The 22,555-nt window shown below is 43.2% G+C and overlaps 3 protein-coding genes across 6 annotated transcripts in view; 1 reads left to right on the plus strand and 2 right to left on the minus strand.

The window, feature by feature from the left end:
- DOK7 (docking protein 7) overlaps positions 1–4,168 on the plus strand; it is a 65,321-nt gene extending 61,153 nt beyond the window's left edge. The window contains exons 12-14 of one of the 4 annotated variants that reach the window (XR_005955472.1): positions 1,120–1,184; positions 1,456–3,541; positions 4,109–4,168. Coding sequence is in view for 2 of the 4 variants with exons in the window: in XM_041471633.1 (XP_041327567.1) it covers positions 1,120–1,184; positions 1,456–1,590 (200 nt within the window). In the remaining 2 variants the exon portion in view is untranslated. Of the gene's footprint in view, positions 1–1,119; positions 1,185–1,455; positions 3,782–4,108 lie in introns of those variants that run through there. The other 3 variants (XR_005955471.1, XM_041471633.1, XM_041471811.1) reach the window with 3 other exon arrangements.
- Positions 4,169–6,845: 2,677 nt separating this feature from the next.
- On the minus strand, positions 6,846–16,934 carry LRPAP1 (LDL receptor related protein associated protein 1). The gene is made up of 8 exons (XM_041458779.1): positions 16,712–16,934; positions 12,226–12,370; positions 11,661–11,785; positions 10,223–10,343; positions 9,584–9,742; positions 8,965–9,047; positions 7,884–8,060; positions 6,846–7,567 (listed from the first exon to the last, which is right to left on the minus strand). Exons 1-8 carry the CDS (start codon positions 16,889–16,891, stop codon positions 7,502–7,504), a joined length of 1,056 nt encoding a protein of 351 aa, XP_041314713.1. The 5' UTR covers positions 16,892–16,934; the 3' UTR covers positions 6,846–7,501.
- Positions 16,935–19,019: 2,085 nt separating this feature from the next.
- On the minus strand, positions 19,020–20,398 carry LOC121365757 (C-C motif chemokine 3-like). The gene is made up of 3 exons (XM_041490200.1): positions 20,217–20,398; positions 19,873–19,978; positions 19,020–19,285 (listed from the first exon to the last, which is right to left on the minus strand). Exons 1-3 carry the CDS (start codon positions 20,320–20,322, stop codon positions 19,195–19,197), a joined length of 303 nt encoding a protein of 100 aa, XP_041346134.1. The 5' UTR covers positions 20,323–20,398; the 3' UTR covers positions 19,020–19,194.
- Positions 20,399–22,555: the final 2,157 nt, after the last annotated feature.

A 22,555-nucleotide genomic window follows, 5' to 3' on the forward strand; every position in this document is an offset into this window, starting at 1 on the left:
AGCTTCCTAAGGGGAAGCAGAGAAGAAGGTGCGGAGCTCTTCTTGCTGGTATCCAGAGATAGGATGTGCAGGAATGGTGCAAAACTGCACCATGGAAGATTTAGATTGGACTTAGGGAAGCATTTCTTTACCAAGAGGCTGGTCAAACACTGGAATAGGCTTTCCAGAGAGGTAATTCCTGTCTCAGGCCTGGCAGTGCTTAAGAGGCTGTTGGAAAATACCCTTAATAACATGCTTTAACTTTTTGTCAGCGCTGAATTGGTCAGGCAGGGGGATTAGTTGGTAGATACTGCTCCCTCCCCATTAAAATATTCTATTCTATTCTATTCTATTCTATTCTATTCTATTCTATTCCCATCCCATCCCATCCCATCCCATCCCATCCCATCCCAAACTTGTCAGGCTTCAGAGCAGCTTCACTCTGAGTGATATCAGTTGGTTATTGATAAATCAGCTATCAATTTTCTCTGAAAGACTGGAATATAAGTGACAGGAAAATACGCGTTTCCATGACTTGGATTCTGATAGAAGGAATAGCTTTGTAAGACAGTGAGCAGGTTTACCAAAGTGCAGCTGACATGTGAACTTTGAATTTAGTAAAAACTTGAGGGTGAGTGAACTTTAAAACTTATATACTTTCAAGTGCTTGCCTGCATCAGGGCATCTAGAAATTCAAATTTATTATCCCACTGTGTACACAGAGGCGTATGTAACATCACCATTTTACTGAAATAATACGTGTCAACTTATTTGAGGAACATGCACTAGGGGGGGTGGGATCAGAAAGCAGATTTAGCATGACAGTAATTTTTCTCTACATTATATGGTTGTGAAATCCTTAAAAAGAAAAATAAATAAATAAAAAAGCCCTAGCATCTGCTATTGTATAAGTTAAATTTTTCTCATATGTGGGCTGAGCTGGCAATTTATGGATAGTCCATATACAGAAAATAGAGCTGATTAGATGTTCAGAAAGGAACCTGCTCTTTGGATACTGGAGTTTTATTATGTAATGGATTACTCAGATTCATCTTTCCCCATATCTCTGCCAAATTTGGAGGATGAACCCCATGGCCTGCCTTTGGCTGCTGTAACACTTTGTCCTTTTACTGTCAACAGCCAGCAGTACTGGACACAAATTGAGAAGAACAGGAAAGTATCTTCCCAGGAATTTGATGAAGCAGGTAGGTGTCAGCAGAGAACCAGAAAGCAGCAGCTGTCCTTTGGCAGCACTGGCAAAAGGGCAGCACCACAAGATGTGTGTGTGTAAAGAGCAAAGTGCTGTGAAACAGAGAGCACCGTAACCTGAAAGGAGGGTGCCCTTAATTCTGTGTTCAGCTGCGCCAGTGTCATTTACAGTGGCTGGGGGGTTTGGTAGAGATGGATCAGGTCTGCTGAAAGACCAGGACCTGATCTTGGATTTGCTGTCTCTGTGTTTTCTATGGTGAATCACAGAACTGTGATAGTGGTGACCATAAAGTGACCAGAAGCAATAGCTGTGGGAATGCCTCTCCTGCGGTGACAGCCCCGGTTGTGCTGCTTTGGAGCTCTGCAGACAGCAAATACAGTGGGAACAGTGAACCAGCTTAGAGCCTCTCATTGCTGTTCTGCCTGGGAAATTGTCACGGTGCAAGTTGCAGCCTGCAGCTGGCCACATGTGCAGTGTGGCCTGTGATGGGAGCCCTGTCCCTCTGTCCATCAGCAGGGAGCTTGCCCTGAGCACTGCAGGGAGAGACAGAAGAACTGGATAACAGAAACCTGCTGGCCAAGCAGCAACACTGCCCATGTGAAGATGCCAAACTAACTGTGCCCTGCTGTCTCTGCTGTAAGTGGTCAAAGCTGAACAGGGTGAGTTGCTCTGTTCCTAGGCTGGAAGGAGATGATGAAAAGTTCATGGTATGCTTGTGGCTAAACAGGGTCACTCCTTTTCCTCCTGTAATCCCAGAAACATACTGTGGTAGCATTTTGATCTGGAATTCTGACTGTCCTATTTAGTTACATTGGCTGTTTTGGTCTTTCAAAAGTTCTAGTACAGCTGTTTGTACTAGATATGGCATTAAAATGAGAAGAAAAACAATTCCTAAGAACATCTCTGGAAAAATCTTGTTCTCATCCTGAATTAATAATCATGAATAAAAACTTTGTTTTGCAGTTCTGCAAAGAATAAGGGTCAATTAGTGCAAGGTCTAATTGGTGGCAAGGCTTTAGTGACACAAGCAAACTGAGGCTAATTCAAACGTGGTTTAGGACATCCATCCCAGACATAAACGTGAGACCCAGAACTTGGATCTGAAATGGTGGAAAATGGACTCTCTCCCCACTGAAGAACCATTTAGTTAATGGTTTTGGTTCAGATGTCTTCTTGAATTAGAAACTGAAATTTGAATTTTGACTAAAGGACCCAATGCCAGGTATTGTAAATTATTGGTTTTCACATGTGCTTCCAGTTCTCAGTGTGTTTATTCTTAAAATAGTGTAGCTCCCTTCTCTCTTTAAAGTGCTTGGAAAATTTCAACTGTAGCATGTTAAACAGCATTTTATTTTAGTAGGAGGCTTATTTCAAAGTGATTCAACACTCACTTTGCCTATAGAAATTGGCAGTTTTACAGTGGAGCAGTTATTGAGAGGTAAACTTGGAGACTGAAATGGTTAGTTTTATTAAAATGGACAGCTTTTGTGATAAATTAATGCATCATTGAAGGAACAAAGTTCACATATTAAGCATTAATATCTGTGTACTGTTTCTGATTTAGGAGAGTGCTCTTTTGTTGAGTGGTGGGATAATATACTTGAACATTTGGATATGAAAGTGCTTTAAAGGCTATTGGTAAAAGCACTTGTATTGCAAATGTTGCTGTACCAAATATGGCTCAACTTGAAATATTTACTGTGGAGAAGGGCTTATGAATTTATTTTGGCTCTACTGGACAGATTTTATGAATGCTTCCATTTTATGCCTGTAGATACTAGTAAAAGAAATCCATGCAGTCTTTTTTTGTAGATGAATATCCTGCTTCCCAACAGGCACTAGCTGAATAGACTGAAATACATTAACTGCATGATGTATTTGGAAATGTTGGTTTTGGTATTTAGCAGCACTTTGTTAAAGAACATAATGCATACAGAAAATGCAGCACCCAGCTCTCAGTTACAAAGGTAGGTCTGTTTGTATTGAAAGCAACAATCTATTCTATTTATTGACTTACATTACTTTATTTCTTCTATTCTCATTAAACCCTATGGAATGAAAAAATGTATTTAAAATATATTTTAGAACTTCTGTGTACTACTTACTGGTAAATGTTCAGCCAAGATCAGCTGTTGAGGCAGCACATTCTGGAAGCTAAGGTGGTTTCTCTGTCTCTTGCTTTTTACCCTAATCTGCATTAAGCCTGGCTTGAGGGAACCCCGCAGGGAGAGCTGGACACAGCGAGCAGGAGAGTCCAGGCAAGGATCCTGCTCCCACCAGATCCTGAGCACAGGGATCCCCTCCTGCAGAAACAGGATCTGAAAAGGCAGATGCCACTTCACCTGACAAAATGTAAATGATCTCTACTTGGTAAATTTAAATATTCCTGCTATTGCCAGATCTATCATTCATCAGGACCCCATGGGAGGGGAGAGGGGAAATTATTGCAGCAATAAATCTGCTACAGTGCTGTTCCTTATCTGTTTTGGTAGAATGATGCCATCTTAGCTGCTGTACCAACATGTAGGACGTGCTTTTTTAAAGAAAGGCTTGGTTATTTTGGTTGCATTTAATGCCTTATGTATTTATTTCCCTCACCTTTCCACCCCCCTTTCTAACAAATAAAATCTGTCTTACATGAAGTCACTGACATGTTTACTTAAATTGAGGTTCTTTTCAGGGCAGAATTTGACTGACTATAGAATTATTATTGAATGGTCTGGGTTTTTTTTTTTTTTTCTTCCAAAGAAAAGCAGTTCTTTTCTCCTTTTTTTGCTCCTACTTTTGTATTTCAAATTGTTTCTCAGAGTGGTTTAAAAACTTGTTAATTTGAAAAATTACAAAAGGATCAGCTAGAACACCTATTAAGGAAGAGAAGACTCAACCACTGTATAAAAGTGTTAGTTCTTTCCTTTTCAGATGCCTCTTCCATGCAACCCATGAACTCCATTATTCACCCCTTACAAGGTACAGGACTGCAGGTATATCTCATTTACACATTTTTTCTCGGCTCTGAATTTTTGTTGCTATTTACAGAAACACTGGAGTGGTGACTCAAGTTATTTTTTAATCTTTAATATCTCAAACACTACCCACTCTTGTTATTTTGACTGCATGAACAGTCTTTGGAGGACTAAAACTGCAACAATAAACTGAATTGTACATATATTGATGCAAGTGAGGTGCAGACCATAGAAACTAGAGTGGAATCAGGCTTTACACCCCCCTAGCCTGTCCCAAATCTTAAAAAGCAGGGAAAGCCCTGAGGAGCCTTGACAGGAGCAGACCATTGCTCATGCTTTCCCTTATGCTGTTGTACTCTAACTCAGCCACAGACTATTCCAAGGGGAAGCTGGGTGCAGGGGCAGCAACAGCCTTTTTATTTTGTTCTCCTGTTGGTTTGTGTGCCCCGGCTTTGGGCCCGATGACTCATTAACAGCTCTGCTCAGTAACTGGAGTGACTCTGCTGACCCCACTCTCCAACCTTTGCCTCTGATGAGCTGTGACTTGTTCCCAGTTTTACATTACTGTAAGTATTTTGTCAGCCTCTTGTACTTCGCAGCACTTGCCAAGCATTCTCTCTGCTTGAGCCCACCTGGCCTTTGAGCCCAATTACTGTCGTGGTGTGGTAGGTAAAGACAGCACAGCCACTGCCTGGTTCAGCCATCGCCTCTTTAAAGCCTCTGCTGCAGCACCTCTGCACTTGTTCAGTAACTGATCAGACCCTGGTTATTCATTCCATGAATACAGCACCTTCTGCTGTTCCAGACTTCAGAAATTCTTGGATAAGCATATTCTACTTCAGGTAGACACTGAAGATGAAACCCAGCTTTGTGCTGTGCCCTCCTGTGCGGAGCATACAGCTGCTGTGCCTGCCTTCAGTGCAGGCTGAGATGTGTTGCTTTCCCGTGGGCAGCACATCTCCCTCAGCAGCAGGATCTGAATGTGCCCTGTGAAAGCGGCTCCATTCCCTACAACCCTGCCAGGACTGCTCAGCAGCAGTGCCTCAGTGCTTTGTGTAGCTCCTCTCTATTGTGCTTGCAGGGCATCTCGACGTTGGAAGGAAGGAATGAATCTATGTTCTCAGAACGCTAATATTTTATGATACTATATTATATTAAAGAATAGTAAACTATACTATAGTAAAGAATACAGAAAGGATACTTACAGAATGCTAAAAAGATAATGAAAAGTCGTGACTCTCTCCACAGTCCCGAGACAGCTTGGCACTGATTGGCCATTGAGTCAAAACAATTCACATCAAAAACTAATGAAAAAATCTCCTGTTGATAAACAATCTCTAACTACATTCCAAAGGAGCAAAACACAAGAAAAGCAAATGAGACAATTATGGTTTTCCTTTTTCTCTGAGGCTTTTCAGCTTCCCAGGAGAAAAATCCTGGGCATTTTCTGAAAACAGGAATTTTTCAGAAAACATGAATGTAACATCTCTCCTCTGCATGTGCATTTACTGCATGTGTCTAAATTCTTCACCCAGGGCCATTGCTGTGGGACCCTCCACACCCAGCCTACAGCCACCAAACTGACCTGCAGCTCACAGATTTGGTTCTCACCCTGCCAAAGGGGAAACTGAAGGACATAGTGAAGTCTTTGCTTTCTAACATAATATAGATTAATTTCTGTTCTGCATTCACAGGGAATTGATGTAGACAAACATGTAAGATAAAACAGCTACTGCTCTGATACAGAAGCTGAGCAGCCCTTAAAGCCATACTCTGGGGAAGAAGTGTGTAGCATTTGAAAAAAAAAACCAAAGCAGTTTTCTCATAAATGGCCTGCAGCTATTTTCAGATTTACTTTTTTAGCTTGCCAACTAAAGGTATGCCATAAACTACATGAACAGAGCTGTCTCTAAGGAGACTGCTAATATTAGTGGTGGCTTCTTATTGTGATGGACAGCGATTCTCCGCAATATAAATAACTCTTAGCTTACATTAAATTAAAAAAATAAAAAAAAGAAAAAAAATTCTAACTTCAAAGAAAATCTCAAAGTAAGACTGCTACCAGTTTTGGTTCAGATCCCTTGCACATGAAGATACAGTTTTTAAGTCAAGAATCGTGTTACTTTTAAACCATGATGATCCAGGATGAGTGGCCTATTCTGACTGAATGGGTCTCTTCAGTATTTCTCATGGAATAGAATAGGCAGGGAGAGCCAGGCTTGAGGACAGCTGCCTGATCCAGCACACCCCAGCAATGCCATCTGTGAGGGACAGAGCTCCAACCAAGCAGCTGTAATGATGCACCCACACTGGACCTTGGCCTTATTCCTGGAAGAGTTTCATTTGAAACTTTCATTTGAAATAAAGGGTCAGCTTTGTTATTATAGACAATTTCAACCCACGTGTCTGATGTCTGCCAAAATTCTGACCAGAAAAATCTGGTCATGAAAGGAGAAGTGATAATAATCTTACTGGAGATTGAAGTGAAATATACACTCAGAGATAAGCTGCTTTAGAAATCTTTCTGCCTATTCAGAACATAGAAACACATCCTTGTGGTGCAAAACTACCCCTCCTCTCTCTTAAAAGCTGATGTGTGAATGAACATTCAGGAATCAGCAACATGCTCAAAAACCAGGTCTGATTACTTCTCACTATATGAAACGGAAGGTGAAAAAAAAGCCTCACCAGTATTTGTTTTGATTTTTTTAATGACCAAGTGTAGCAAAACCAAAGCAACCGTGAACAAGATAATTGTACACACACATGTTAGTCAATAACTAAACTGTGCAAACTGACCTCAGTACTTGTTCCCTCGTTACTCCCTCCCCCTCTCACAGGAAAGATTCATATACAGTGCAGCAGTGCAGCTCTGAGCCACTGCTCAAAGTCAGTAAAAATATTTTTGTAACCTTAAGTAGGAAATGTAGTAGGCCAAGGATTGAAATAAAGACTTTTCAGGCCTCTGCTTAACCTTCCTGTACCTCAGTGTTTGCTTTCAGTGATCAGAATACCTTACCTGACTATAAGATTAGTATTTTTTTACTAGCAGAAATCCTTTGAGAGTTCACATATTTTTCCTTTTGACAAAACTGATTATTTCAAAGGCTGCTACTTGATTCAGAAGTAAGATTTTTATGATCCGAGATGTGCAACCTAAATATTTAATCTAATAATTTAATTTTACAGTGCAAATACAAAATTGGTAATTAAGTAGACAAAAAAAAATATTACAGGACACTCTTGTCAATCCTTACTATTTCAGAAGGACTCCTTGGTAAGCCCTGTTCAAAAAACCACATTAACTGCTTTGTGTTAATAGACTGATCCCATGAAGCAGAACAAATTCTTATAGTTCATTGTGTTGAAGACCTTGAGAGATTCTGCTGGATAAGTCTTGCAAGTGCTTCTTTACCTATCAGGAAAACAAAACACACAAAACACACTTCAGGAAGACAATAAATTATCAATATAGTAATATATTCAGATTTTGCTACGAGTATTTGTAACAACAGAAAGAGCAGAGAGCAGGAAGATTTCAGGCCTTTTAGAACTATGTCTATAAAAAACAATTATGTATATGCTGTACTAAACATGGAGAACAGATGTGTCTTGAACTCCCCTTCTGGAATTCATTCAGCTTGCATGAAAAATCAGCACTGGATAATCTACTTCCCCTCTGCTACTGAGTTAAACTTTCAACATGTATGTAACACTGGATTTATACAGACCTTATATCCTAGTTCTTTTGTCTTTTCTTGCAGCATGGCATATTTCTCTTTGTTTCTGTTCAGATGATCCTTGTCTCCAGTTCCCTCTACATGCTTCAGTTTCTGGTGTGAAATCTCTAATTGTTTCTGGTAATGATGGTGCTTTTCAATTTTTGCTTCGAAATGTTTCAGCTCCTCCTAAGATAACAAATACACACAGCTTCAGAAGAGTTGCTTTCCAAGCCTTCCTTTCTCTTGCCAAGACACTCCTAATGATACTTTACTAAGTCAGGCGCAGAAAGCTTTTTCAGTTCCCTGCTTCTTAAGAATGTCTGGACAACCCATTACCATCACCACCAGACTGCTGATTTTGAAAGCAGTGCTGAAAACGACCCACTGCAGAGTCCTCAAAAGGAGACTGTGGGTGGCTGTGAGGTGCTACAAGATGAGAGCAGAGAACACCAAGCAAAAATTTAGGCATAAGAACAGTAGACTGAGGGGAGAGAGACAAATTTTTAAAAAAGCCTCTTTTTAAAATCTGATAAACAGGCAGAGTCAGATTTAAAAAACAAAATCAAATCTTTATATAACTTAAATTGAATAAAAGTGGTATGAACTGCACAGGCATGGATTTCTCTATTATTTCTCTATTATTTTCTCTATTATTTCCTTATCACAATAGTTTTGTGTCAGCTCAACACAGTTCCAACATGGGAAGTTAACAGTACAAGAGATGAGCATGAGAGGGAAATTGCTGGGTATAGAGATTGCAGTGCTTCCCAAGGACATAATTAAGACATTCGTAAGAGGGGTAAATCTGGTGCCTTGACAACAAAGAAGAGGAACCTGATCTTTCAGAGATTCAAAATATGCAACAGTTGTTTTGAGAGGATGCGGAATTTTCATTCTGCTGATTATAACAGAACCAGCATATGATTAAGTTATACACATGTCTATATATCTGAAGTATTAAAAAGGCAGCATGACTTTTTTATGGTGGCTGGAGGGTAATACAGAAGTTGCTGCAATCAGAGTAACAGCAAGCGTTTCTTTATGTAGCAAAATATCTTTCTTCAAGAGTAGTCACTGGAATTCTACCTACCCGAAAAGATTCAAGTTCTTTCTCAGTGAAATTAGCTGATTTGGCCATGTCCCACAAATCAATCACTCTTGGTTCTTCAAATTCTAAACAAACACATATAACAAAATGAAAATCTGGACACAATGCTTTTAATGCCCAACTTCTATAAAAGATGAAGAGAGATGCTTTCTCACATACATATAGTTAAGAACAGAGACAATAAGCACTGCATTTCTAATAGATCCATTTAGATGAAAAGGGAAAGTATCCAAGCACTGCATAAAACTAGATACCAGTACTAGGTAAAACAAGTAGGTTTTTAAAAGCAAAAAAGTCAAACCCGAGGAATTGGATGAAGGCATTGCTTGCTCTGCATGTTATCTCATCTACTTGCCCTCCTGGGGGGGCAATATCCCTTCTGATGGGGGCATGGAAGACAGAACTATCCTCTTAACACACTGACTGTATGCTTTCATTAGGCTTCCAGTGTTTGGCTCTAAACAGGACTGGCTGGCTCTATCTCTTCAGCCCACTGTGGTACACGATACACTGTGATACTGTGACTATGCCCTTGCCCAATGATTTTAATTTTTTAAAAATAAATGAATCCCAAGGAAGCACAAACCCTGCTGTATCATACCACTGGTTGTGTCATATCCCTGGTGACTGACTTTACGCAAACGTTCAAACCCCTGATTGATGCTTCTTAACTTCTCCTTGAGTTCTCTGTGTTTGTTGTGCAAGATTTCCTCTTTCACCAGGTTCTCCTCGGATGGATTGATAACATTTTTGTGCATATCTGTTGAAGAACAGTAAGTATTATTGATTGTGGGTCAAATCTTGATAGCTCAAAAACGCCAGAAATCCCCCAAATCTGAGGTGAATAAAAAATGCTAAGTGCTTAGGATTTAAGTTGAGTGCAAATAAAGCTGGTGAGATAAAACATGCATTTTGTGCAGACTTTAGCATCGCATTTTGCAGCAGTGAATTTAGGCTTGCTCCATAATTTCCTGTAAACTGCAATGGCCATCATTGCTAACCTGATGGGATTTTCCCTGCATGAAATGCAGGCAGAATCACAAAACTGAAATGGCAACAGTTTCATTAGTTGGCAAGAATTTTGGCAGCTAATGCAGAACTAAACCCTGGAAAATGCCAGCACCTGCAAGTGGTTCTGACAGAAATGTGAGGAGTTTCAAAGAAATTTGGAAGTGATGGAAACAATGGGCAGAGAAAAGAGATGTACTGATCTTGAAACATCAGAGAAATGTTCAGGCACCTTCTGTTCTGCTCACAGTCTCCAGCAGAATATTGTATTCACGAATCTTTTCTTTGTGATGCTTAAATTCTCGCCAAAGCTTATCCAATTCCTCATCAGAGAACTTCCCAGAGGTCTTAGCCTGAAAGAAACATGAGCTCATTATCCTTTCCAGGCCAAGCGCTTTAAGTGCCCTCAACTGCCAAAACGTCTTCCCACTTCTCACCACATTTAGAAAATTATTAAGTGCAGCTTTTCTTTAGATCTTTTGTTTTTATTCTCTTAATACTTGTATGTGGTCAGGATTTAGATGTTGATGGATAAGATGCATTTAATCATGTCAAAAGAAGTTTGCTTCAGACTTATAAAGCTGGGCTTGCTATGGACTACCCAGTGAAGAGTGTCTGGCATTTCTGTTCCATGGGAAACAATTTAATGTAGAAATAAGGGCCACGGAGCTCCACAGACAACTGTAAGGGAACCACTTGCATGAGGGATGCAGCCTGATATTAAACACAGTCATGTGAAGATTGTATCACTCTGCTGTGCACTTTCTCTCTAACCATTAAGTAAACCCTGCCCACACAGCTGGGACACTACCTACAAATCTGGTGGCATACTTGCTGCAATGCCTGATCAAAAGTGAATGTTTTTGAAACCTACTCAGACCACCTTTTTTTTTGCTTAGGGAATATTTCTCCTATTGCACTTTACTGTTCCCCAAAGCACAGGACATCATGTTCCTTGCCATAGCTGTATCTAGTGGCAGTAACATTTTAAAATCCAGCAAACCTTTTTTCTGCTTTACTATCACTGCACTAGACTCATGGGAGAATTCTTTAGATTTACCTGACTAGTTGCTTCTTAAAATTTGAATTATTTAATTTCTGAAGATTATAACTTTGCCAGTTTTAACCACCCAAACTTGACAATACATCTTCCACTTTTTACGCATGAATGCAAATCCTGAAAATGTTCAGTTGAATACTAGGTTGAGAAAACCCTTATTTAAAACCCTTCCCCACAATACACTTCACTTTTAGACAGTCTACAAAATGGTTCTATTTTAAATGCATCTTTTTAAAACATCCACAAACAACAATAAGAAAACCAGGAAAAACACCATAGATATAGTACCACACAGTGTGACAGTCACACTAAGGAAAACCATGAGTTCAGGTCTGTCTGACCTCAGGGGACCCAGACTCCACCCTTCAGATTAATGTGGGTGTTTTATTTGCCAAAGACAAACTGCCACAGCTGGACGGTCTGAATGCAGGTGGGCTTCTCTCAGGGCACAAAGATGTGAGCTACAGAGCAAGGCAGCTTCGTTCAGTACTTGACAAAAGAGTAGTAAAGCCATTAATTTCCAAGTCTGAGTGCTCTCAGAAGACACAGCTAAGAGTCCAGTGAAGAAATACTGATTTCCTACACTCCAGTTCCTGGAAATCTTACTCACCTTGCTCCATAATTTTTCCAGTCTTGGATCATCTAGTGTGTCACTTTCTGTGCCATCTTTAATATAGTTGGTATCAACTAGCTGAGAGTCCTTCTTTCCATTCATTCCATATTTAGTCATAATGACTGCAAGGGAATAGAAGATACAGAAGCATGAGAACTAACTGTGGTGCATGGAAGGTGAGAGATGGGCTACATCTGTGGCTTGCAGAGCTGGACTTTGCAGCTCATGGAGGAGCAGCGAACAGTTCAAGACACCGTGGTCCCAGGTGACCTCTTCTGAAATTATTGAGAGCAAAGGACTCTGTTAGGCTCCTGCAGCTCCCTACTGACCTGCAAAGCACTTGTTGTGTGCTCAATGTGCTCCACAAAGGCAACCTGTTCAATAGTTTAAACACAAGTGTCTAACCATGTGTGTGTGTGATGCGAAGTTTAAACTCCTTCTTTCCAAGACAGTCCTTACCGTCCACAAAGGCAACCTGTTATTCAATAGTTTAAACACAAGTGTCTAACCATGTGTGTGTGTGATGCAAAGTTTCTTTCCTTCTTTCCAAGACAGTCCTTACCATTTAAGTTTCGTCTGAGCTTGGCTTCCTTCTCTCCATCTTCATCCAGCCCTTCAGCCTTTAGCTTTTTCCAGCTCAGCTCATCCTTTTCTTGTATTTTTAGATCACTATGCAACTCCGCCAGTTTCACAGCAGAGAGGTGGAGCTAACAAGAACACAGAAAAGTTTATATTTAGTTATGTGGAGTCCCCTTTTGCTTCAGAGCTACCTCAGGAACCAGTACAGATACATAATAACCAGTATGGCACAGCAATTCTTCTCAAACAACATGCCATTGTCACCACATGTGCTTTCTTGTGGACCATCTTCCAACCATACAGTTATAGTGAGTTGAAAAACTTTATTGGTTAGTACAATTTTTCAGTTTACCAGGTCACTGAGGATGGCCTTGCAGGTCAAAGAGACACTTCATCAGCAATTTTTACTATGATCAAAATGAAAAAAAATATTCTCATATAATTTCTTAACATGGTTTATGTTTTATGCCACTAAAACATACAAAACCCAGAGGTATTCCTGTCTAAGATACTAGAAAAAAAAAAAAAAAGGTAAAACACTGAGGCTGAAGATAGAAAAAAAAAATTAGTTTAAATGAATGCTAGGTCATCTTGAAATTTTGTGAGCTACGGAGAAAACAGGAACAATGACTAACGTGGTTGGCTAAGCAGCACTGTTGTGAGTTGATCCTGAACTTCCAGATTTTAGTCACCTTAGTTATTCAGCTTAAAACAAATAAATGTAACAAACCATCTTAATACTTCAGAACCAGGTTTTTTTTTTTTGGTTTTTTTTTTGTGTCTACGTGGTCAAAAAACAGATGGTGAGGTGAGGAGAAGCCCAGAGAAGAGAGGAGATAAAGCCCCTCCAGCTACTGCATGCCCAGCTCCTGGGAGCTCAGATCCAGCTGGAAACCACCTGGGCTCATCAGTCCTAGCACAAGTTTATCTATTGGAGGGTTTTTTTTGTCATTAAAACCAGCTAACAGATTATAAAAATTCTCATTTTCAGTGAGGAAGGAGTATGTTTAATAAACACAGACTCAGAGCTCAGTACTGTTTTTAAACATCTGAATGATACTGAAAAGATTCGGTCGTTCCTTTGTGTGTCAGTAGGTTATTTTAAAGTGATTAGGAAAAGTGTAATTACTTTAAGCTGATGCACTTCCTATTGACAAGAATTCAGGGAAGTGTCCACATCATTGTTCATGTTTCCATCATAGGCTGTCCTATTAATTAATCTTGTGCCACAGCATACAATTATTTTGATTTTTAAACTATTTTTTTCCTCTGCATTTTGCACTTGGCTTACTGAAATTACTAAAATCTAGAGCAGTTAGAATCACAGGTAAATAAAGTACTTATAGAACACATTAAAATTTCTGATCCCTCTAATAATACTAAAGCAAAGGAGTGTCCCTGCTGTGTCCTTTACTATCTAATTTTGGGTAACTGCTTTACATAAACATAGCACTTAGAAGGAACCACTTTATTTATGGTTCTTAGTATGTGCTGAGTAAAAGAAAAACCATAATAATGTACTTATTTATTGTTCTGGTGCAGGATGACCTGGACAGCCCAAGTGTCACTGCTGCAGTGGCACCAAGTATCACTTTCCTCAGCAAGAATTGTGCCCTGAAGCTTCAAGACTGAGTGAAAGGTTTGCTACAAATTGTGAAAGGAATGGCCAAGTGTCTTGGTAGTTGGTAGTTTTCTCTGTAGCTCACCAAATTTCAAGGTGGCCTAGCATTCATTTAGTCTTTGGTAGTTATGTACTCTAATACTAGACAGTGTTCAAGTAGCGTGGACATCATAAGTAGTTGGGCTGAGGAAATACAGGAATAAATAGCCAGGCATAATTAGGTAAGAAGTAATTTAGCTCCTAAATCTAGTAAACTACTGCAAATATAAGAAAATAAAATCTTTTATATGTGACCTTGTCATCAGAAACACACTACTGTATAAAAGATTACACAGTGCAGTTTATGTTAGAGCCCTTCTGCAGTTAGTGCAATCCCATAAACATGCACAGCTTTCTGTTTTCTAGAAGTTATAGAAAAGAATATTAGAACTTCTAAACATAAAGTCTGCAGACATCATTAATCAAACATGTTAAAGTCTTAATAAATACTAAGGAACTACATTAAGCCCACTATTCCTTAAGAGAAAACAAGATTCTACTCAAATGACTCCCAATTAGAACAATATTTTTCTAATTCTCATTATAATTTAGTAGGAAACTAAAGTAAGCATCCTTGTAAGCATTATAAATCCTTTGAAACCTTTTGGAAGCCCCTTGCCTGTCCCATTAATGTAATACAGAGTGGATACATAAGTTAAAGTATTCAGTTCAAGATCTACTTCCTTTAAGGAAGGTTATCCCACGTTGGACCCTGAGTACACCAGGTAAAAAATGTCAATGGTAAGACTCCTCATCACTTTACTCACATCACTCACACGCAGGAGTAACTAACTAGAAGCAGAGGTGAAAAGTTAAGTTTAATGATTAAATAACCAAACAACAAACTCCTTAAATTCATTCCTTGTTCCTCAATCCTTATGCTGCCTGGACATTAACACCCATGATGGGCATCTGGCAATTCTGGGAATAAGTGCTGGAAACTTGTTGAACTTTACAACAATTACATCATTTGCTGTTGGGCTGGCTACAATCATTACCTGCAACATTCTTACCTACACTCTTGCCTCCAAGAGGAAAGAGCTCTTTACTACAAATTTACTATTTATGAAAAGACATCCTGGAGAAAGATCAAGCACTCCCTCCCACTCACCCTCAGGAAAACAAGAAGAAAGTCTGGGTTGCCAGCTTCTGGTCCCATTAAGTAATGTTTTGGGGCTTTTTTAAGGACAGCTTCTCCAGCTGTGTGTTGCAATGCTAAATTGCCATATCTCACTTTTATGTCAAAATAAAGAAGTTCCCTGTTCTCAGTAGTTTCTCTATTACTACCAAAATAAAGGAATGAAGAGTTCTGCACTGATACATGGAAGTATTTTAAATCAGATGTAACACACAGGCAAAGTTTTCCTCTTAATTCATATATTGCCCAGACATACTGAAAAATCACTTTATAAAGCACATGCTGGGTGACAATTGTACTCAAAAGTGAAGTTTAGATGGTGGCAAATTTCATTCAAATAGGTTTTGCATCTCTAAAACCCAGCTCACACATACAGAATTTACTAAGCTTTAGTTCCTTACTGGCAGAGTTAATCCATTTTATATTTTAGCATCTTAACATAGATGATGTAAAGCACCTCAAATTTTAATTCCAGAAGAGCCAGGTATGAACACGAAAAAAGACTGTAATTGGAAAGGTGACAGGTAACTGACATTACTATCATTACAGATCATTTCTAGTCTCAGGGTTTTCTTTTTCAGCTGTCAGTTCAACAGCTGGAGTTTCATTAACACACCTTCCTATGCCCCATTCCATTTGTCTCCCACCAAGGAAAGGAGTAATTTTGATACCTTCCTTTAGCACATTGGGAGGCAGCACTATGGCAGGGTTCTAGTTTTTGGCTGAACCCAGGGATGCCCTACCTCCAATTCAATAGCTCAGGCTATTCAGAATACAGAAGATCCAAAATGAATGTTAACTATATTTCGTTGCCTGAAAGAACTGAACCTTTACCAGTCATCACCCTAATTCCCATGGTCCACAACATTCAGAGCATATCTGCAGTGCATTCTTCTCTTCCCATTGCAGCTCTTCATTTCAGTTCTAAGTAGATATTTCCACTGTAATGAAATAATTTGATTGTATTTTCACTTTAATTAAACATTTTTTGTAGTCCACTGTGAGAGAAACTTAAGTACCGTTTTGACTCACTGTCAAAATTAAAGCTATCATCTGGGAATGGTGAAGCCCATTTGCTGGTCCTCTTGCATTTGTCTACATCACTTGATATGAATGTAGGCGACACAACCACCAGGGTGGAGGTTTCCTCTTCTCCTGCAGTGAACTTCTGCCCTGTGCCGGGCAGGAACCGAGGCCACGGCCTTCAGACACATGAGAGCATCACAGTCCTGAACAACACGGCTAAAGCATCCACCCAGCGAGCTCTGGAGCCAAGCGCAGATCCTACACGGCACCACGGCGGCTTCCCCCTCTCTTCCCACTTCCTGGGCATGTGGTTTAGCTGCTGCATTTAAACCCGGGCAGGGGAACACCTCCCAGGGTCAGACACACAGCCCCTCTCCCGGGACAAGGCTGCTCCCCGCCGCCGGCACAGCCGCCCGGCGCGGCGCTGAGCGGAGCGCTCGCTGCGTGACGGTCGGGACAGCCATGCCCGAAACAGAACAAAAGCCACCGCAGCCCCGAGCCGGGGCCAGACAGCCTCGGCCTCTCCTCACACACAGCTCCCCGCTCCTCCCCATCTCCCTGACGGGGAATGAGTGTCTGAAGCGGCCGGGCCCGACCTCGGAGCTGCCTCCGAGCACCGCCATCGCCCCGCGCCCCCCCACTCACCCGCTGCGCCTTCTCCCAGATCTGGTTCAGCCTCACCACCCGGAACTCTCCGGCCTCCCGCCGCTTGCCGTCGGCGGCCGCCAGCCCCTCGTTGGCCTCCCGGGAGTATTTGCTGGCCTGGCCGGCGGCAGCAAGGAGCAGCGCGGCGGCGAGGGCCGGCAGGACCCGCATAGCCGCCATGTCGAGCTGCACGGAGAACTACAACTCCCGAGATGCCGTGCGGGACCCGCGTCCCTCCCCCGGCTGGGGACGGGAGGTCGGTGCCGGAAGAGCGGTGGCAAGGCCGGCGAGGGTCCAAAATCCAGAGTCTGCTTTGGGTCTGGGGGGCGTGAGAGGAGTTAGGTTTGAGCTGTTTCTCCTCATGCCGTTCTCCTCATTCTCCTCAGTGCTTGCTTCACAAAATATGCTGAATATAGCACGCTTTATGAGTAATTTCCCCCCCAACACTTGGTGTTGATGTCAGCTGTGTGAGAACAAGGGGACACAGTGGGTTCGAGCACCACTACTTTCACCAAACAAAGTTTTCAGATATTAACACAATGTCCAAGAGTACACATAAAAAGACGAGGCAGCTCGGGGAATGGAAGGGAAGGATGGGGAGCGGTTCCCCCGTGCTCCCTTGGCGGTGGCAGAGAAGAACACCTGCAGTACCCGGGACAGCACGGAGGGATGGATGGTGGAGCGGGCAGGAGGCTTGTGGGGAATGCAGGGACACCTCGGTTGGGTTGTTCTCCAGGGGTGAAGCGTGGGAATGGCTCTGGGCCCCGTGGTGTGTGCTCACAGTGCAGCTCTTGGGCAGGAGAGCCGCTCCTGATGGTGCCAACCTCCCACCTTAGTGCGTCCTCCCCAGGGAGCCAAAGAGTGCAGTGGTCAACAGGCAATTTTGGGAGGGGATTAAGTCAAGCTGTATTAAGACGAAAGCTCCATGATGCTGTGAAAATGCACAGTATTTAATCCCGGGTTGGTATGTTTATAAGAACCAATAGATTGCCTAAACTGTAATGAGATTTGTGAAAACAGTGCCCCAGGGAGGATTTTTACTGGACTGTTGTTTTTGCCTTGTAAGTAATATAAAAGTCTTGTGTTTTCTCTTTCACATTTTTCCTAAATCAGGGATTTTCAGTGTTATTAACCTAGAAGCTGTTGCTATAAGACTGAATTGCAGAAGTGGACAAAATTGTTGCACTATGTATTGCATTGAAGAGCAGTTGAATTGAGCTTTGAAGTACAGCAAACTGATGATACAGAAAGAAGTCCATGAGCCTTGCCCAAATCTTGTGCAGACCTACTCATCAATTTTAGGGTTTAGAGCTTCTTTTAATGTCATTATTACAGTGTGTGTATGTATTCCTGAGTCATTTTGGAATACATGGTTCTATCTTGTCTGTCATTTGAAATACTGATTGAGTTTTCAGGCTCTCTGCAAATAAATTCAACTTCTGTGCTCTATAAACTCCAACAGGTTCTCAATCTTCTTCTAGTATTGTGTGTACTTGTGCACAGCTTTATGCATTTGTTTGCCTGAGTTTTTGAGCTACACAAACAATTTTTAGAAATAGGGGCTGCAGCACCATTAGTTTGCTTATGTTTGCTTGTTGGATGTCATTCTCCAGTGCCCTTACCTCTGTGACCCCAAGTGACCAGTTTTTGGTATAGTTCTGTATGTCCTGGCCCAAGCAGAAGTGGTGCAGAGCAGAGTGTGGCCCGGGGGCAGAGCTGGTGTCACCTGCAGAGATGTCCCACTCATGTCCCCAGTGCTGGGCAGTGGCATGAGGACAGAGGTGGTGTCAGTGGTGGGGACAGTGCTGCTTGCTCCTGCCTGCTCCTCTGGCAGCACTGTGGCACCGGGTGTGTATGTGGGGACAGCAGCACCCAGGAGCACCAGGACCTCAGCTCCACCCCTGCAGGGGGCTGTAATGTAGGAGGGGGCTAGGAGTGGGGGTGTCAGGTAGTCAAAGACTGTCCTCATCCTCTAGTCTTTGGGGAAAGCATGTCAAAGAGCTGCTTGCAGATGCCCAGCAGGGCTGCCTGGCCCAGGAGGTTTGTTACTGGGCTTCGCATGTGCTGTGTGGACAGGGCCCCAAGAAATGAGATGAGATGCCAGTGTCACCCCACAGGTATGTCTGGGTCATGCTGGGATGCAGGAGCTGAGTCCAGGCTGGAGAGAGGGAAGTACTGTGGGAGCTGTCATGGGGCCACTGCACAGTGGGTAGCAGTGAAACCAGGGAGTGGGGAGGGCACGAGGCTTCCCATGGGTCACTTCTGTCATGTTGGGGCTCCAGCAGGGACTTCAGAGACACCCAAAGGATTTGACAAGCCAAACATTTTATTCAAGCATTTGTGCAAGCAAAATTTAGTTAGACAAGTGTATGGCAATTGTAATAAATTTTCCCTTTGAAGAAGGATGCAGCTCAAGCACTCTTATTGCAGTCTCATTGTGGGGGCTGAGCCCACTGCCCTGGAGCAGCAGCAGGGACGAGTCATTACTTCCAAAGCTTCATGTCCTCCAGGTATTTCTGCACCCAGCTGGCACTGGGGTCTGCACACAGCTGCGTCCCCTTCCTGGTGATCAGGCTGTTGGGAAAAACAGTGTTGAGGTGTGGTGTTACATTTTAGTAAATGGTATGCTCTGTCTCACCCCTCGAAAATGTACGGTTTATTCCAGGCCTGTGATCCTCCCCTGAAGTATCACGTCTCTGTATTCCCATTGGCCCAAGTCTTATTCTGCTCCCACTTGGAATCTCCCTGCTAAGCTGTGCGAGGGAGACCAGACCCTCTCTTGGCCCTTCTCTCCCCTAGGCTCTCCCTCTCTCCCCCTCCCTCCCCCTTGCCCCTTCTCCCTCAGAAACCATGCTGCTCCTGGGGGTGGGACCCCCAATAAACCCTCGTCTTATTAGCACCCTCAGAGCCGTGTGGAGTCTCCCTGCCTGCTGGCTGTTACCAGCAAACACTCAGTTTAAGTGTTCCTTAGTGTTGCCCTCCGGGGACTCCCCAGGGAGGCCCCACAATCCAACCGCAACACTGAGGCACTCAGCCAGGGCATCAGGGCGCTTTTGGTAGGTCCTCCTGGCAGCACCCTTCCCCATCCTGGATGATCTTGGACACCTTGGGGCGCTGCCCTGGCTGGTGCGCCCTGGACCCCAGCAATGTTGGGTACTTACACCACAGCTGGCCTTGGGCAGGTTCTTCTGGTCATGTAGGCAAAGCTGATCACGCTGCGAGCAACGGGGCGTGAAACGTAGGAGAAGCAGCAGGGGCTGCTTTCGGCTAATGTAGGAGAAGAGAGATGGGCCCAGTGAGACCCCACACTATGGCAGAGGCTCTGCCTGTGGCTCCCAGAGGATTTGCCATCACCTGTGCTGTGTCCTCTGGGAGCACCCTGAAAACCTCCATCTCTGAGGCTTAGTCCCTGCACTAGTGATGACCACCTGCTCCCAGCCTTCTCCATAGACAAGAGGGTCTAATCAGTGGGGATGGGGCTTTCTCCTGGGGAAGGAGAACCTACCATTCTTGAAAGATGGAGCACTCCTGGAGACTCTGAGATCAGCCTCAGCCAGGGAGCAGATGGCCACAAGGAGCAGAACAGCCAGGGCAGCTGCAAGGACCCTCATGGTGCTGAGAATGCCGAGAGATCCACGAGTGAGGCTGGACCTGGGGTGTCTGTAGGGCTCTCCTCTGCACGGTAACCCCTCCTCCTGCTGATGTCCTTTTATACCCACACCACTGGGTGGGCACAGGATTTCAGGAAATAAAATGAGTTTATCATAAATATCATGTGAGGTGAAGAAACTGCAGAAAGGGAAGTGCCAGCCACAGGGCTGCGATTTTCAGATTTGAGAGAGAACAAGTCTTACGAGGAGCAGCTGAAGGAGCTGGGTTTGTGTCGTAGTTGAGACGGTCACAATACAAAGCAACACACTCCGTTTTCAGAAGGCTGCAAACCAGATTTTATTATAGCATGCATGCTTTTTATACATTCTTACAAAACTCATAAGTTTACACTTACTGATCACAAAAGACAAACAAGGTCCTTATTGCAATAGACAGTTGCAGTTTTCTCTTATTTATCCTTCTTTCTTTCTTGGTTTCTATGTCAATGACCTTGGTAGAAAATTCTCTCAGGGGTAGACATGGATTCTCTTATCAAACTTCTCTCTGGATCGCAAAAGTCACTGTAAAACCTCTTCCACAGGTTTCTTTGATGGTAGAAGAGGAAGCTCCCCTGAGGGGCACCTTATTGCTCTCTGCAACTTTTTGAAAGGCCTGTAGTGAGGTGGAGGTTGCTCTCTTCTCCCAGGTAACAAGTGACAGGATGAGACAAAATGGCTTCACATTGAGCCAGGGCATGTTATGAAAACGTTCTTTTCTGGAAGGGTTGTCAAGCACTGGAACAGGCTGCCCAGGGAAGTGGTGGAGTCACCATCCCTAAATATATTTAAAAGACATGTAGATGTGGTGCTTAGGGACATAGTTTGGTGGTGAACTTTGCAATGCTAGGTTAACAGTTGGGCTTGATGATCTTAAAGGTCTTTTCCAAAATAAATGATCCTACAATTTTCATGGTACTGCAGGGGCTGAGGGAACACAAGCGGGGCTGGAGCTGGGGTGGCTGCAGGGTTTTCCTCTTCACAATGCTCAGTCCCTACTGCTACTTCCCTCCTATTCACCCAGAGTTTCAAGGAGAGAAAATGAGTGCATCATGACAGGGAAATTATGCCAGGATTTCCCAGTTTTGCTGAGCTGGGGATATCAAGGAAACCACAGAAGGGGAAGTGCTTGCAACAGATCTGCAACTTTTCAGATTCCATTTGAATCTCTGGTGGGAATGGCCAGACCCCAAACCCCCAAACACAAGCCCTGCTATTGCTGCAATGACCTGTTGGCGAGAGCCAGGCTAGGATGTGAACTTTACTGACCAGAGTTCTGAGGAAAACCAGAACAAGGCTAAACACTGGAAAACAAGGAGGAAGTAGCAAGTTTCCTACGCTTGTTTTCTGAGCGTGCACTGTTGGGGTCTTTAGGAATTGATTATATCCTACATTTGTCAAGCAAGAATTTTTCTGTATTGGTGTGTCTGAGGTGCCCCCAGCTGGCAGGTGCAGCCCCTGAGGGGATGGCACGGAGGCAGCTGGTGTCAGTGCCACACTCCCCCGGTGAGCCTGGTTATCCCTTACCCCTGCTAGTGAGAACCACTAGCCACAGGAACCACTGATGACATCATGGACACTCTCAAAATACCTAATTTCTGCAAAAATGAGCCTTTTTGGGTAAATGAGGGTCCAGTGGGTTGTTTGCAGCTGGCTACCAGAGCATCCCTGGCCTGTGTGCTGCCAGACAGGGGGCATGAAGACCCCTAACCTCACCTTCTATGTCAACTGTGTTAGCTCCTGCTGACTATCGGGGAAAAGTTGTAGAATCCCTTTTCATTGGTCCCTGTCTGGCTCAGCTTGCTGGCCTGGTACTGCAGGAGGGGAAAACGGGGTATGTGCCAGGCAGTCTTGGAGGTGTGGAGCTTGGGGCCATAGAGTTTCAGCTCTGGGGACTTACCATTTTTATGGACACTGAGGCTGTCCTGCTGGCACAGTGACTTGCTGGCACAATATCAGCTCACTGGCACAGCCCAAACGGTGCCTGGAGACAGCACCAGTGTCCCCCCCAGAACCGTGCTGGAGTGCCAGTGGGGTTAATACCAGGAACTGCATGAGGGAGAGATCAGAGCATCTTCCACAGTTCAGGGGTCTCTGCTTGCACAGTGGGGCACCAGCTAAAAGCTGCTCTGGCAGGTGCTCAGGGGGATGCTCTGCATTCACCTTTCTTCTTGGGGACCTGATACTTCATTTTTGT

Source organism: Pyrgilauda ruficollis, unplaced genomic scaffold (genome assembly GCF_017590135.1).
Source record: "Pyrgilauda ruficollis isolate IOZ18807 unplaced genomic scaffold, ASM1759013v1 scaffold1, whole genome shotgun sequence".
NCBI classification, from domain to species: Eukaryota; Metazoa; Chordata; class Aves; order Passeriformes; family Passeridae; genus Pyrgilauda; species Pyrgilauda ruficollis.

What these genes read in the sequence shown, in the direction of transcription:
- LRPAP1 (XM_041458779.1), bottom strand. Translation starts at nt 16,891, where the DNA reads ATGGCGGCTATGCGGGTCCTGCCGGCCCTCGCCGCCGCGCTGCTCCTT. An exon ending in TCTGGGAGAAGGCGCAGCGG is followed by an intron (nt 12,371 to 16,711) that starts GTGAGTGGGGGG and finishes TGTTCTTGTTAG; the next exon opens with CTCCACCTCTCTGCTGTGAA. An exon ending in GGGATATGACACAACCAGTG is followed by an intron (nt 9,048 to 9,583) that starts GTATGATACAGC and finishes GTGTTTGTTTAG; the next exon opens with AATTTGAAGAACCAAGAGTG.
- LOC121365757 (XM_041490200.1), bottom strand. Translation starts at nt 20,322, where the DNA reads ATGAGGGTCCTTGCAGCTGCCCTGGCTGTTCTGCTCCTTGTGGCCATC. An exon ending in TGCTCCATCTTTCAAGAATG is followed by an intron (nt 19,979 to 20,216) that starts GTAGGTTCTCCT and finishes CTCCTACATTAG; the next exon opens with CCGAAAGCAGCCCCTGCTGC. An exon ending in TGCCCAAGGCCAGCTGTGGT is followed by an intron (nt 19,286 to 19,872) that starts GTAAGTACCCAA and finishes TTTTCCCAACAG; the next exon opens with CCTGATCACCAGGAAGGGGA.